At 39.9% G+C, this 15028-nt stretch overlaps 1 protein-coding gene across 1 annotated transcript in view; it reads left to right on the forward strand.

The window, feature by feature from the left end:
- ndst3 (N-deacetylase/N-sulfotransferase (heparan glucosaminyl) 3) overlaps positions 1-15028 on the forward strand; it is a 41556-nt gene that overhangs the window by 11523 nt on the left and 15005 nt on the right. Inside the window, exons 3-6 of the mRNA XM_079277810.1 lie at positions 4731-4818; positions 6301-6455; positions 7761-7946; positions 13289-13417. Coding sequence (XP_079133936.1) covers positions 4731-4818; positions 6301-6455; positions 7761-7946; positions 13289-13417 — 558 coding nt within the window. The remainder of the gene's footprint in view (positions 1-4730; positions 4819-6300; positions 6456-7760; positions 7947-13288; positions 13418-15028) is intronic.

The raw sequence follows: 15028 nt of genomic DNA on the forward strand, positions 1-15028 counted from the left end.
TGTTTAAACTAATACACTGCACACTTGGACACACACCTATGCTGACTCTCACAGATACCAGCACATGTTAATAATGCATTTCGACCAAGTGCATCGGGGAGTGTATATTGAGTTACAATGCAAAGCATTCACCTAAAACTTAATTTGGAGCTGAAGTCTTAGGTCTTTGTGTGCGTGTGTATGTGCGTGTGTGTGTGTGTGTGTGTGTGTGTGTGTGGATAAGATGTAGAGGATGTCACAACAGAGGAGACAGGGGATCAGATTAGGGAGCAGTGCACATCTGTCAGCATGAGGCCTTCTTCAACACCATTAGATTAGAGCTAATGAAGACACTGTGTGCATGTGTTTGTATATTTGTTAGTTTGGGACGTACACACACTCACATACCGAGGAGAAGAGTGGCTGAAAAGAGACACAGAGAGATTGCCTGGAACCAATTCCTTGCTCTGACATCAGCTGCTCAGGTCTCTTAAATCAGGCAGTGTTCCTGGGGATCGATTTAAAAGCAACGTGACAAAGATTGGTAATAGAGATGTGGCGCACAGCCCAACAGAAAGACACAGCAGACTGAAATATCCAGGGAATTATGAGAGTTTCATAAATAAACAAAACATTTGTGGAAGGGAGAAGTGCAACGATAGCAAGAAGACGGGGTGGGAGAGTGCAAGGGAAAGAGCGTTATAGAAAGGGAGAGAGAGCGATCTTTCCTCCATGCCGCTCCAGCCTTCCTTTCAAATTAGAACAGACCCGTCTCCTGAGACTGTGACATTTTCACGGAGGAAGCGAGCGAGAGAGATGGAGGTTCAGAGAAGGGGGGGTGGAAGACAAATGGGGAAGGGGGGGCAGAGGCGACTGCAGGTTCTCAGAAGCGGAGAGATGGAAGAATAGAGCTTTAAGGCCCATCTTTATGCTTGTGTTGTTCACCATGGTTCATGCTTCCTTCATAACCCTGACGCCCACCCCCTGCTTTCCCTAAAGCCCTCACCCCCAGCTGATTTGTTACAGCAGTGGATGAATAGGAAGGGTGTTGAGGGTGGTATGGGTGGAAGAGTGGTAACGGGCCCCCAACAGAGAAAGCTAGTGTTACCAAGGAGAGAGTGAAGGAATGTGCATTTCAATAGAAAAAAAACATCAAGTGGAACAAACTATGAAGACAGAGATTTCTACTTCCAATAAAAGCTTGATGATGAGCTGGTCGATATCCAGAAAAAAGTTCTGATCCTCAGCTCCAAAATTATACATTTAACTTCCATATCCAAACTCACTCTCCACGCTATTTTGTGTGTGCATGTGTGTGCCACAGGGCATACACAAAGATTTTTATGCTCACAAACCAATTTAGGCCCTGAAATGAGATCTAAAGTACCGTCTCACCACGCTCTCATAATTAATTGAAAAGAACTAAAATAATGATATCTGGGGAGCTATATTGATAGCCATGTTTTATTTCTGACAGCTGGTTTACAGCCTTAACACCCTTGTTATAATCAAGCCAGAAAGAAAACTCCATGGTTGCACAGCATGCCTTGACTTTTTCCTGGTTTGAATATATTCGCTGCCATTGTCAGGGCACGACAGAACGAAAATTACAGAGCGAAAGAGGGAGATGGGAAGGAAGGCAGACAGACAGAGGAATTTAATGGTGAGGTCATGTTATAACAGAGTAATATTATCATATCAGTAAGGCTTTGGTTTGAAATGATTTGATCGCTGCTTGTTTTACTTGTTTAGTTATTGAGAGAGAGAGAGAGAGAGAGAGATTTTGTTCAATGGGCATTTGGACTCAAGAAAAGGTCGCTACCACCAGTGGGATGATAAATTGCATGCCTAAAAAGACGGGACACCTGTCAGCTACCCCCTACTGAGACCAACATTACAAAAGAGGAGACATACACATGAGTGCTTACACACACAATCATGCACACACACACACATCTTGTATACAGAGCACACAGCGCAACACTGGATTGATTGGAGCCGTCACCTTGAACTGTCAATTCTTTCATCTAAAACATGTTTGGGCTGTCAGAGCGCAAATGCAGTGTGTGTTATAAGCTTTACAGGCTGTGTTTGTGTGCACTGGCATGCCTTAGTGTTTATTTGTGTGTGTGTGTTGGAGGGGGGGGGGGGGGGGGTATTTGTGAGCATTTGTGTGTGAAAACCACTTATCACTGAGTGTGAGAAGTTGTGACAAGCAGGAAAAAAGAAGTGCAGAAATACTGGTGGCCTGTTAATCACATGACTATTCTCTATATGAAACACACATACACAAACACGCACGCACCCACACACACACACACACACACACACACACACACACACGCATACAGCTTTTTATTGGACTAAACACAGTTAAACATGCATACCAATATATTGACATTTTAGCAGTTGAGTTTTTCTTCATAGTTTTATAACATGTCCAAGAAAAATGTTGATATTTCGAATGGCCTCATCTTTTTCATCTGTAATTATGCCTTTGCATTTCCTGAATTGCGCTCCCACCTCGCTGACTTACTGAATTGGCCTCTCGGTGGCTTCTGGACACCGACAGTAGTGTCCATGCTGCAGTGGTGTTCTCACACTTAACCACTTGAACGACAAGCACATCATGTATACGACTTCACACGTCATCATTACAATCACTATTTGTATCCGTTAGTCAACATACAACACAGACACATGCGCACGCAATAGCCTTACACTATCATTGTGGTTATGAACCGATGCACTTATACTGTACATCTGTGCAAAAGCACCACATCAGGAGCCCACCTGACTGAAAGTATTGTTCTCTACAGTACAGATCAAGGGTTTCTCATACGTTCTATGCTTATATACATATATATATATGTATATATATGTTTTACATCATAGCTTACATTTCTATAAAGAACTGGTAATAAACAACAACAATCAGAAACGACTTCATACTTAAGTACCAATCAGGCAAAGATTGGAATCCAAATGTGTTTGAATGTGAAAAGATTGATATTTCAGTGAAACACAATGTTTGATGTTTCATAATTACGTGGAAGGGAGCTTATTTACTTTCCATTGTTTGTCTGTTAGCAGGGCATTTTGTCCTATGAACTAAACTGTAAACTAATTAACGTTTCATACTACTTGGCCTTTGGGGGTGTGGGAATGTGAAATGAAATTGTGTTTCTCAGCAATCGAAAAAATCCAAATACCATTATTCACCCAGACATGTCTTATACCGACAAGTCAAGTACCAAAAAAAAATGAACCAAAAAAAAAGGAAGTTAAGACTCATCTTTGTTGTCACCAACAGTAACAAACCTCACTTTTAACATCAAAAGGGTTTTCCTTTTTGTGCATTATAATTGAATATCAATAGAGATTTTAAACATGAATCCACAAAGCTGGTTCGCTATTCCTCGTCTTTAAAAATTCAGACCCATGTCTCTTGACATTTAAATATTCTACAGTTGTTAGACAGCTACAAATTTCAAGCACACATGCCTTTAAATATGCAGGTAATTCTTTTTAAATCGTCTGGTTTTTCCTCTTCCCTCTTCGTCCCTTTTTTACCTTGTCTGAGGCTGAGGGTGCTAAACATATTACAGGCAGACGTCATCACGCTTTCTGGTGAAATCATTGTTTCATATCTTCATTTTATTTTCACATAATCTTATATGTTTCAAATGTTGATTGCTTTCAGCCTCCTCCTCATCTCTAGTTAATTTTCTTGATGCAGTGTGTGATAGACAGGAAGTACTACATAAACTGTTTAACGCAGCAGTACTTAATTAGCTAAATATTTTCTTGGTAATTTGCAAAAGCATAAAGCTACGCAGACATTTAGCTGGATACAGAAACATCTTGCAGTCATAACTTGTTGCTTCCACCTTCCTCTCTCTTGATGAGCTCTATGCTTAAAGTCATTAGATAAATGAACAGCTGAAATTGATCAATTAATCATAGAGTTGGCCACAAGTATCACTGCCGCCACTTAGAAATTCCCGATATCAAAAATGTGGCATTCAGCAGAACTATGCACAAAGTAATTGGAGCCGAGTTGTGCAGAGAACCTCAGCAAACCGTTTCTTATGCCTATTAGTCCCAAAGAAATGCATATTAAATGCTGGAAGCTGCATCATTTTACTAAAATCTAATTAAATTATAAATGTAAATGTTGAAAATGTATCTTTCTGGTTGTTATAAAAAGCCTAATGTTTAAAGAAAACTACAGTATGCCCTGCGTTTGTGTAACCCTTCAAATTAAGAGAGAGAGAGAAAGAGAGAATGATTCCACTTGGTAGTGTTAGGGATGGATGGAGAGAATGATGTGAGGGGAGGAGTGTGTGCGGGGGTTATTCGTCCACCCTCCAGAGGCTACTAATGCACTGACCTTCATTAACTCGCATTACTGTCAGTGTGTGTGACTGTGTGTGTGCAACTCTCTTTAGTTAACACTCATTACAGAGTCTTTGTTTAAAGGCCAGTAAACTAATGAAGTCATTAAATAAGTGGAGAAATTCCTGATTCAAGTATTGAAACCAGAGACTTGGGTAACTTTAAGGACAGGCACGGCCACTGGACCACTAAGTACACATCGAAAACAGAACACAAAAAAACACACTGTATGTTAGTGACTGCCACCTGAACCTGATATACTGGAGTCTGTGGGGTTAAATATGATTCTGTCATTCATATCAATTTAATGTATCTGTCTATTTCTCTATCTGTGTATCTCTGTCTGTCTACAGGCTCTCCTTGATACTCAGAAACAGCTGCGTTCTCAAATCTCCAACTTCACCTTCAACCTGGGCTTCTCAGGAAAGTTCTACCACACAGGTGAGTTCTGTTTGTATGCTTTCCATATAAACATACACACCAGGGCCAGGCTTACTAGTTTTAACAAATATAAATATGACTCTAAAATGTCTTTAGCTGTTTTTTATAGGCTGATGCTTTGTGTCAATGATTCATAGATTACTCGATTCATTTGAGTGGGTTTTTATGTGGACGCTCTATATTTTACTTGTCAAAATGAGTGGTTCAATTGTTTGCCTTTGTTAAGAGCTATCCATATGTCTCAAACTAAGAAGAGCACACACAGTAGTTTTATGTAAAAAGCTGTTTTCATTTTTTTATTTCACTTTTTTGACTTTTGACACTACTGTAAAATATATATTTTTTCAAAGGACATGATCAGATATTGTGGGGCTTAACATGTTTGGTTTATTGATAAAGTATAAGGTTCAAACTCATTTATTTTATTTGATGGCACTAAGCACAATCCATGACCTGAACACACAATGGTCATTCCAATCAATTAACATGATGCAACATGATCAATTACATCATGATACATCATGTAGATGCTCAGCGTTAGTCTGGTTCTATAAGTTGCAGTTATGATTGTTCGAACACAAAGTGAAAATCATTGCCGCATTTATTTGAACGATGACAAGTTATACCATGCCGTACAAAATGTTGATAAAATATACAACATTTTTCAGAGAACCAGCTTTTTATGTTGATTTCTGTTGTACATCTAGAGACGTATACTACATTGTAGGAATGCATCTGCAAACTAACACCTTGATATTAGATAAACAAGAAAGACTTTATTAGTAAGGTTGTGTATTGGCGTAAAATAATTGTTTTGTTAAGACGAAAGCAAAGGCAGAAATAATTTAATTTAGTGATGTGTTCTCAGTAAATCTAATATTTATATTTACAGGAAAAGTTTCAATGAACTCCATGAAGTCTGTTCCACCTAAAGTCATCAGTAGATGAACTACCAAATAAAATGTCCTGAATAAAGGATGAACTTGCAGTCCAGATGGAGTAATCAATCCCACACGGTTGCCAGGGCTTGTAGTGCGTATAAGTGCTATGTTATCCTATTCATCTTTAAAAGGTTTCATATCGTATCATATATGTGATGTGCTGACACACTGCTGTGCATTCTAAGCTCTGTTTTGTTTCCAAGGACAGATTTGATTGATTTTCTAGTTAAGTGTCTAAATCTGCAGCAAGAGAACAAAGGAGTAACGAAACGAAAAATAGAGGTGGGACTGAACATAATTATAATTTGAACAAATCTGATGCCAAATGGAACATATTGCTATAGCGTCTATTATTGCCATGGCATGATTTTTTTTATCACCATAGTATCAGACCGCCACCTTATTTAGCAACACAACCTTAAAACAACTCGGCGACAATTTGTATATCGCAACTATTTTCAATGAAACATGCATTCATACATTTTATTATTGTCCTTTTGTCATTGTGTGTGTGTGTTTGTGTGTGTGTTTGTGTGTGCAGGCACGGTGGAGGAGGACGAAGGAGATGATTTACAATTGAAGTATGTGGATGAGTTCTGGTGGTTCCCCCACATGTGGAGCCACATGCAGCCTCACCTCTTCCACAACGAGTCCTCACTGCTGGAGCAGATGGTCCTCAACAAGGAGTTTGCTCTGGTGAGATGGATGCACGCACACATGCACACGCGCACGCACACATGCACGTACACACATTTATTGCAGCTGTTTATTTCGTTGTTGCATTGTTCTTCTTGTGTGTCCTTTTAATCATGCTCGCTTCCCATGATTGCATTTTCTTCAAGGACGTCTTTGGAAGTAATTGTTGTGTTTTGTCACAGCAGATTGCAGAAATGATGTTTGCAGGTCAAAGCGCTGTAACTGTTCTAACACAAAGAATACACTTTTCGTTACATACACTACATTATTTACAGGAAACCAAAATAATGAATGCCTTGTTTCCATTCATTTGTTATTTTTTTTTTTCTGTCCCCGGCGACATTCCTATACCACAAGGCATAGACACTGTGAACCAGATTATATGTTCTGTGTATTACAGGTGTAGCTTTAAAATGTGTTTTTGTTTCTACAAGCCAATAATATAGCACATTACAATAGTGACAGTTTTGCAGAGTACAATATACATTGTGTCTTTGTTATGTTGATTAAAAACATAATCAGGGTAGAATGACACTTCCTGCAGAACATATTTGCTCATGAACATATTTCTAAGAGGCTGGGTTCGGAAAATTGTTGTTTTTCTGTCAGCAAAAGCAATAACCATCATGAACTCATTTTCTACAGAAGAACAAATGAATGTCATTTTCCTGGGAAGTGATGCACTTATTTTCGATGGGCACACCTGAGCCCGGTTTCATCCGACGTCCATAAAGGTCGAGCGCTTTTGTTGCCCTACTCTGCCTTGTTTTGTTTTGCTACGTTAGTATGTGTGTGTGAGTGAGTTGAAATGATTTGTATGACCCTGCTGGTGCTGGAGCGCCATGTCATGCATACAGTACAGTGAGGGGGGGGGGCTGATTCATGTTGTTGAAGGTGAATATGATCATAAAGTGTGATCCCTCACCTCTATTGTGTACACACACACACACACACACTCCACTCCCTCATCCCCTGACCGCTGATGCTTAGCTTTGGCAGTGTGTGTAGGTGTGTGTCAGAGTGAAGGACAACACCATCCGTCTGCAAGATGCACCAAGCAACCGTCCACCCTCACTCTCCCACACATACACATGCTCACACAAACTATTTTCAACCTGAAGGCCAGCGTCGTAACAAACACAACACAAACCATGCGCTTCTTCTACAAGGTCAGCCTGCTGGGCTCTGTGTGTTTATGTCCCACCATGTCCTTTGTCAGAGTTGTAAATGCGCTATAACTTCTGTTTATGTATATAACCCTCACATACCTGTCTGACTCTGCGTATGCATGTTCTCCATTTCCAGGAGCACAGCATCCCAGTGGACATGGGCTATGCCGTGGCCCCTCACCACTCGGGTGTCTACCCGGTTCACCTGCAGCTGTACAAGGCTTGGAGGCATGTGTGGAACATTCAGGTGACCAGCACTGAAGAGTACCCCCACCTTAAACCAGCGCGCTACCGCAAGGGCTTCATCCACGACAGCATCATGGTGAGGAGACAACACTGCTAATCACATGTCTGTAAAAAGACAAAGAATCGCCGCAAGCACATCCATAACTGCACTTTGATCAGTTGACGTGCTTCTGCACAAGCAGAAAAATAGATTTACACCTTCAAAACTGGGCATTCATTGTTGAAGATCTATTTTTTTTTGTTTAGCTGAATGGCTAAAGCTTTCATTTTAAAATACATTCTACAGCAAACACCTCTATTATTATTGAATATGTTTTTTTACTATTTAGTTGTTTTGATTTTTCCCATCTTGTTTTTTCTTCTGAAGGGCTAGAGATAGTAATAGTTTAGCTAGTGTTTCCACAGCTGGTTTTCGTGGGTATCCTTTGATACAAGTCAGTGCTGGTGCGGTGTCTAGACACATTTTCTAACATATGTTGGCCTGGCAGACAAATCTTAGATGTGTGTGTTATCTGACAGAAAAAGGTGAGTCAGGTTGGTTAGTCAGATAAACACGATGAATATCACAATATTTAAAGAAATCCTATATGCGCGACTCTTAACACAACACATTTGGTCATACAGAGGTCATCAATCATACCAACACTCAAAGTGTGGTATGTTGTGCCCTTGCTTGCCGGAAAACGACTTTCTTAAATCAAATAAATGAAATCAAAACCATGGGTCTCTAAATCAAAGCTTAAGAGCAGAATCATTGTCTCTTTAGATTCTATCTTATCTTACTTTGAAAAACAGTTTTTTATCTACTGTCTCTTTGTTCAAGTAAGTGTTTGCTGAATAGCAAATTGTGTGCTGATTGTTTTTTGCGGTCTTAAACGGAAAATCAATGATGCTTTGCGTGGTGTGTAACCCTGGTGTGTGTCTGTGTTTGTTTGTGTGATATGTATTCTTTGACCACGTCTCACCACATTTCTGTGTTGATTCAATTTTATTGGCGTCACAAGGTGGCTAAAGATGTTGGCTTTTTTGTGTGCGTGTGTAACTCTGTGTGCATTTCTATATTTGTGTATGTGCAGGGTGTATATCTAGGAATAAATAAATCATTTATCAGTCACTGTTTGAGCAATAGAATAAAACTGCCGTCGCCCATTCCACCTAAGCAAATTGTCCTCGTCCCTCTCTCTGTCTCCCCTCCTCTTCATTCACTTGTCAGTCAGGCTCTTTGTCAGTGTGCATAACTGCTCCCTTATTGACAAAAGACCCAATCACATCTGACACCATAATTACCAGTCCATGTTGTTCTGCTGTATTTGGGTCTTGAGCAGACAATTTGAACCGACAGCTATTTCAATTTCCTAATCAGTCCTAGACGTCTGCTTTTATTTCTTGACATCTTGTCACAGAGTCGTAAAAGACAGCCACTTAATCCTACATCCTTTCAATACAATAGCAAGCTGACACTTTGACAGACTGTAATGTGTTATTATACATTACCAATAGTAAGGTATTGAGACGCATCAGTGAATCACTGAATTAGATAATAAGCCATCGAACAAAACTACATATTCAACATGATACATCGCACAGAAAACAGGACAAGCAAACTGCCAGAAAAAAGAAAATCTCCTTTTAGTTGTATACAAGAAAAGTTTTTTTGAAGAAAAGCTGAAGAGGAAGTAGGTTGAAATACAATTAAATTCTCTCAAGCTTACAGTCAACCCCAATGAGGGATGCAGCTGTTCTCCGAACATTGTTTTTGACACTTTTGTTCTTTTTGTCTTTCAAATAAAACGTCGGATAATAGTTTTTATTGGCTGGAATAAATTGGAAATGTTGCCAATGCACCAAAATCACATTGGTAGCAGAATAAGGACACCAAATCAGATATCTCCATTGTTGAACACCGGTGATCACATATAAAGTGAGCTTCCATCAGCTGAGCTTTCCTGGTCTCTCAACTTTGCCCTGCTCTGGGGCAAGCTATAGATATTTGGCAAAGAGACCACATGTAACTCTGTTCAGTCCAGTCAGACGTCAATTATTCTCTGAGGAAAGTGTTATGATAAAATGACCTCCAGAAAGCACAGCTGGACCTCGGCTCTATGAATTAGAAGTAGCCAACACTGGTGGTCTCAGAGGTGTCTGCATCAAATTCACTCCCACCTCCAACAGTGTCCCTCGAAACAATGCAACAGAGTTGCGCAGGAAGTTTGTATGTTCTCGTTTTTAATTCTCCATATGTTTGCTTTGAAGACTTTTCCACATTACAAAAACAATCTTCATCCTCATCAGGAGCAGATGAAGCTCATGGGATATGATCGAAAGTTCCAGAACAGCTACTAAATGGACCTTGAGACCGGAATTAATTTTCTTCGAAACTCAACTTTTACGCCAACATGACCGAAAAGTGCTCTGAAAAAACTTGAATGAATTAATAGCAATTGTTGGATATATTTAGAATGTGGAGCAAGGTAAGCAGTGTAGGAAATAGTGAAGAGTGAATGAATGAATGAATGAATGAATTTTATTTATATAGCGCTTTTCACAGACAGTACTATCACAAAGTGCTTAACAGAGCAGACATTTAAAAGCATAAAAAACACAATGTGACCCTAGGGTCAATAAATTATCTACACAGAGTGAATAAAAAATGTTAAAGAATACAATTAAAATTAAATTAAAATTAAATTAAAATGTAAAACATATTTTAAGAGCAGGTCTAAGAGCCCCATCTCTTGCTTCAAGACATTGTATGCTGCACTGACTAAATAGCAAAGGGAGGCTTGGAAAAAGATGATGAATTTGACAGGTAGCTCATGGCTGCAGAACTTTTTTTTTTGTGATGGTTTGTGTGTGTGCATATATGCACATGCATGCAGAATTTAAACGTGAAATAATTTTGCCATAAATTGGCTGGTTAGCTTTTAGATTCTGATAATTCATCTAGACTCCGGACCTAACCTCATAAAGTTACTCTGGCACATCACTCACAACCTTCCCCTCTGCCCCTTGCTCCATCTTTGTTTGCTCCGAGGAGGACAGGAAGTTGTATTAAGGCTGTAAAATTGGTGTTTGTGTGTCTCTGTCAGCAGATTGAGAGCCACCCAGTGGACCCACAGTATCCGAACAAATCAGACTGAAATATGGGATTGTGCTGTGTGTATGTGTGTGTGTGTGTGTGTGTGTGTGTGTGTGTGTGTGTGTATACGTATTTCTTTTTAAAATATACTATATCAGTTTGAGCTATAGCTCTGTGGATAATTGGTTTGGTGAAATAGTGCTGAGTGTCTGTGGCTCTGATGGCTTCTCTCTCTCTCTCTCTCTCTCTCTCTCTCTCTCTCTCTCTCTCTCTCTCTCTCTCTCTCTCTGTCTCTTTCATGTGTGTGTAAGTGTGAACGACTGCAGTGTTTTATAGATAAACCAATATCTGCGCTTCCAGCCTTTACTCTCTATTTCACACAGAAGTGCTCCACAAGGAGTTCACAATAAAGACCTTCTTCTCTTCTCTTCATTTAATGACCTAATGAAAAGGAGATGAATTAATCCGCTGTTAAACACTTGATCCTGCACTCTTTTAGTCTTGTATGCTTGTGTTGGGAACATTATTTTGCTTTATTGTAGCATAGATTCATTTAAATGTATATATTTTAAATCAGCCAAAATACTTTTTTACTCACTAACTCTCAGTGGATACTTTGTCTCATCTTGGAAAAATGTAAGTATTACAGTTGGGGTAAGCTGTAAAGACTTGATGATTCAGATATTAAAATATGAAGCCAAAAACCTGTAATTTCAACATGGCATTGCTGTGAAATCAATTGGTGTTGTCACTCTTAAAACCTTGTCCAACCACAACATTCTTAGATTATGTGAGAATCTGAGAAGTTGACATGTGGGACGCTGCTTTCATCAATCAAGGCATGTAACTCACGCACGGCGTGGCTGGGTTTCGTGATCAAGGATGCACGGGGCACCTGCTCGACAAGGGATTAAAAGTAATCCATTATCTTCTCCTTCCACAACAACGAGTCCCCAAAATACCACATGAACGGTGCCCCGGGAAGACTTAACTTCACCCGTGCATTTCATACACCTGCATGAAAATGAAGGGTCTCTACTACTGTAGGGAAGTAATCTCAGCTGGACCACTCCTTGGCACTCGTAGCTCCATGCACAGCAGTAAATGGTGTGTCCTTGGACAACCCTAATTTGACTCTCATAGATCTTTTTCACAGCAGACATGTTGACTTGTCATTACAGGAAAGGCACAGGTGGAGCTGGTAACATTTAATGATGGTTCTATTTTATTTAAGTATCCCAGTAAGCTGTAACTGTGAACCAGCATGCACAATACCAGAGTCCTGCAACTCAATGGAGCAGAGTCATCTTTTATGTTATTAATTACACCTGTGCTTTTTATTTCATCACAAGTCAAAATGCCAGCTGTGAAAAAAGTGTCTCTTACACTGCAAGAGTTGTGATGTGACTTGAACCATCTGTGGAATTAGCACCAGTGCTTCTTAACAGGTAGCATTGCCATATGTTGGATGACACAACACATCGAAATATCCCTGACATGCTCTGCTGTCTGCTCCCATATTTCTCGTGTGGACAACCTTGGCTCTATAGCTGTACATTTCACCCTTACATCTGTCATATTTTATGCTGCTAGCTGAATTATTTGTGCTATTTTAAGTCATGTTGGTACCTAGTTTGTACTTTGGCCTTGAAATAGGTGAGTGAGCACTCTCAAAGACCTCAAACAGAGCTGGCTGTTTAATCTCAAATCATTGTATCACAGTAGTTTCATATGCCACTTAAAGGGGAACATTAAAGTGTGTTTACAGATCTTGGGGACTGTATATGTGAAAAAAATAGTAGAAAGCCATTTGTGGCTCCAGGGGGACCTAAGTCAAACCTGATAAATGTGAGCTCTTCTACTACAAGCTTGAAAATGAAAATGTGTGTGTGTGTGTGGAGTTAAGGCTCAAGGCTACAACAGCCGCTACTAGCATAACACAGCAAAATCTCCGCCTGTATAAAAGCCTGCTGTGGACGACATGCTCGACTCAGTCCACAGAGCCCTGATGCCCTGCACCAACTGCTGCACAAAACGCTGTTCGCTTGCTTTTTCAAAGTTTCTTAATATTGATTGTGTCACATGTCAGGTTTGCTCTAAATTCAACACGGCACATCAAGAAAACCCGCCAAGAGTAAAGTAGAGAGAATGAACTGTTCTCTCAATATGCAAAAGACACACAGACAGACTGCGTTTCCTTGCTTTATTACTTTTTGCCATATAAATGACTTCCTACTGATCGTACTTTTCTTGGTTGACTGTTCTCATAAACTATTTGTTCATTTTGCAGAAATGAAATGAAAGCTATTCAAAACTCCTCCTTTTCTGTGTATTTGTAGGTGCTGCCCCGCCAGACGTGTGGCTTGTTTACTCACACCATCTACTATAAGGAATACCCTGGTGGACCTAAAGAACTGGACAAAAGCATCCATGGAGGAGAGCTATTTCTCACTGTGCTTCTCAACCCAGTGAGTCACAAAACCATACACACATTTAAACACAAACAGATATACAGAGTGAGAAGCAGCGAGGTCTGTTACTTTCTGTTTTGATTTTTGCACCTTAAAGAGGCCCAGCTGGGTTTTCCGCTCACTCTGTAAAGGTAACTTCCTCTGTCTGGCTCACTCTTTTTCATTTTTGCCTTGTGTGCGTGTGCAGTGTATGTGTGTGTGTGTGTGTGTGTGTGTGTGTGTGTGTGTGTGTCTCTCTCTCTTTTCCTGTCAGGGGCTGCTTCTTACTGTGGAGCTGTGTTCATCTCCCCACTTTAAATTAGGTCACACCACAGGGGGAGTTGCTGTCACACATTCACAGACAGACACAGACGAACACACACACACACACACACACACACACACACACACACACACACACACACACATCCTAGTCCTCTTACTTACCCCCGCTGTGTATGTCAGCTCATGTCAGTTTTGAATTAAGTAATAAAATTAGGTTTTGGTGGCATCCAAGATGTTCGCACACATGCTTGTAAGCACATGCATGCACACGGTTAACTGTAGGCAGAGAAATACCCAGGAATTATCTCCAAACAACTTCCTTTGACTCATACCATGCACATGCTGAAACATACACAGAGAGAGACTAGCAGGCTGTATTGAAGTGTCAGGTGGGGGTTGCTGGACTAGAGGAGCTGTCAGAACTCCGTGAACATCACAGAGTCAAGTGCAGCTACGCACAACAACTCAATCTAGTTCTTTCTTCCCTTTCACCTTCTACTTTGTGTCTGCCAATCTTTACTGTTTTATTCATTTGGATGTTTATTGTCGTTTGTGCTGTCTGTCTTCTCGTGTCTCTGCAAGTCAGTGCATCCCTGTTCCATCCTCAGTTTTCATTGTCTTAAAATGATAATGATACGTGACAAATATACAGTATAAGCTTGTTATCAGGTTGTATACATTAAAACAAAAACACTCATAATTGCTTTATTTTGCTGCTCTAAACTTCTCTGTATCAGGTAGCACTTTTAGGAAAGAAAGGTCTTTGGTAAGAATGAAGGGAAGTGTTTTAAGGGTCCATAATTTTTGAAAAAAAGAGACAAAGAACAAGATGGTTTGCATCGGCTTAAAAACTAGAGGTAGCGTAATTCACCTTTTTATATTCAAGGGATTTGTATGAACATAAGAAGGGAACGTGCAGCCACCTGTGCCTATAAAAGTCTTTTCATGACCAATTTAAACATTGCATGAATTGTTAGAGGGACTAATAAATATGTGACCTTTAAAACTCTGCAGTAGTTAGACTGAGCAGCACAAGTAAACAAACTGCGTTGTTGAGGAAGACCAGTAGTATAGCTTTGGATTGAAGATAACAGAATGAGATACTTCCTGGATTGCCTTGTAAAGAGACATTGCTATAGGAAAATAAATTGTGAGTTAAACACTGAAAAGTTCAAACTCTATGGAGAGAGAATTGTTATACATTATATTGAAAGGTTATTGAGGAAGTCCAACACATTGCAGTAATTCTGATACAAACGCTTTTTGCTCACATCACCGGTGATGTCATCTCAAGATGAGCTCACAAACCAAGAGGGATTTCTCTGCACGCTCACTGCAACTCCC

This window comes from Melanostigma gelatinosum (genome assembly GCF_949748355.1).
Source record: "Melanostigma gelatinosum genome assembly, chromosome: 11".
In the NCBI taxonomy this organism is placed as follows: Eukaryota; Metazoa; Chordata; class Actinopteri; order Perciformes; family Zoarcidae; genus Melanostigma; species Melanostigma gelatinosum.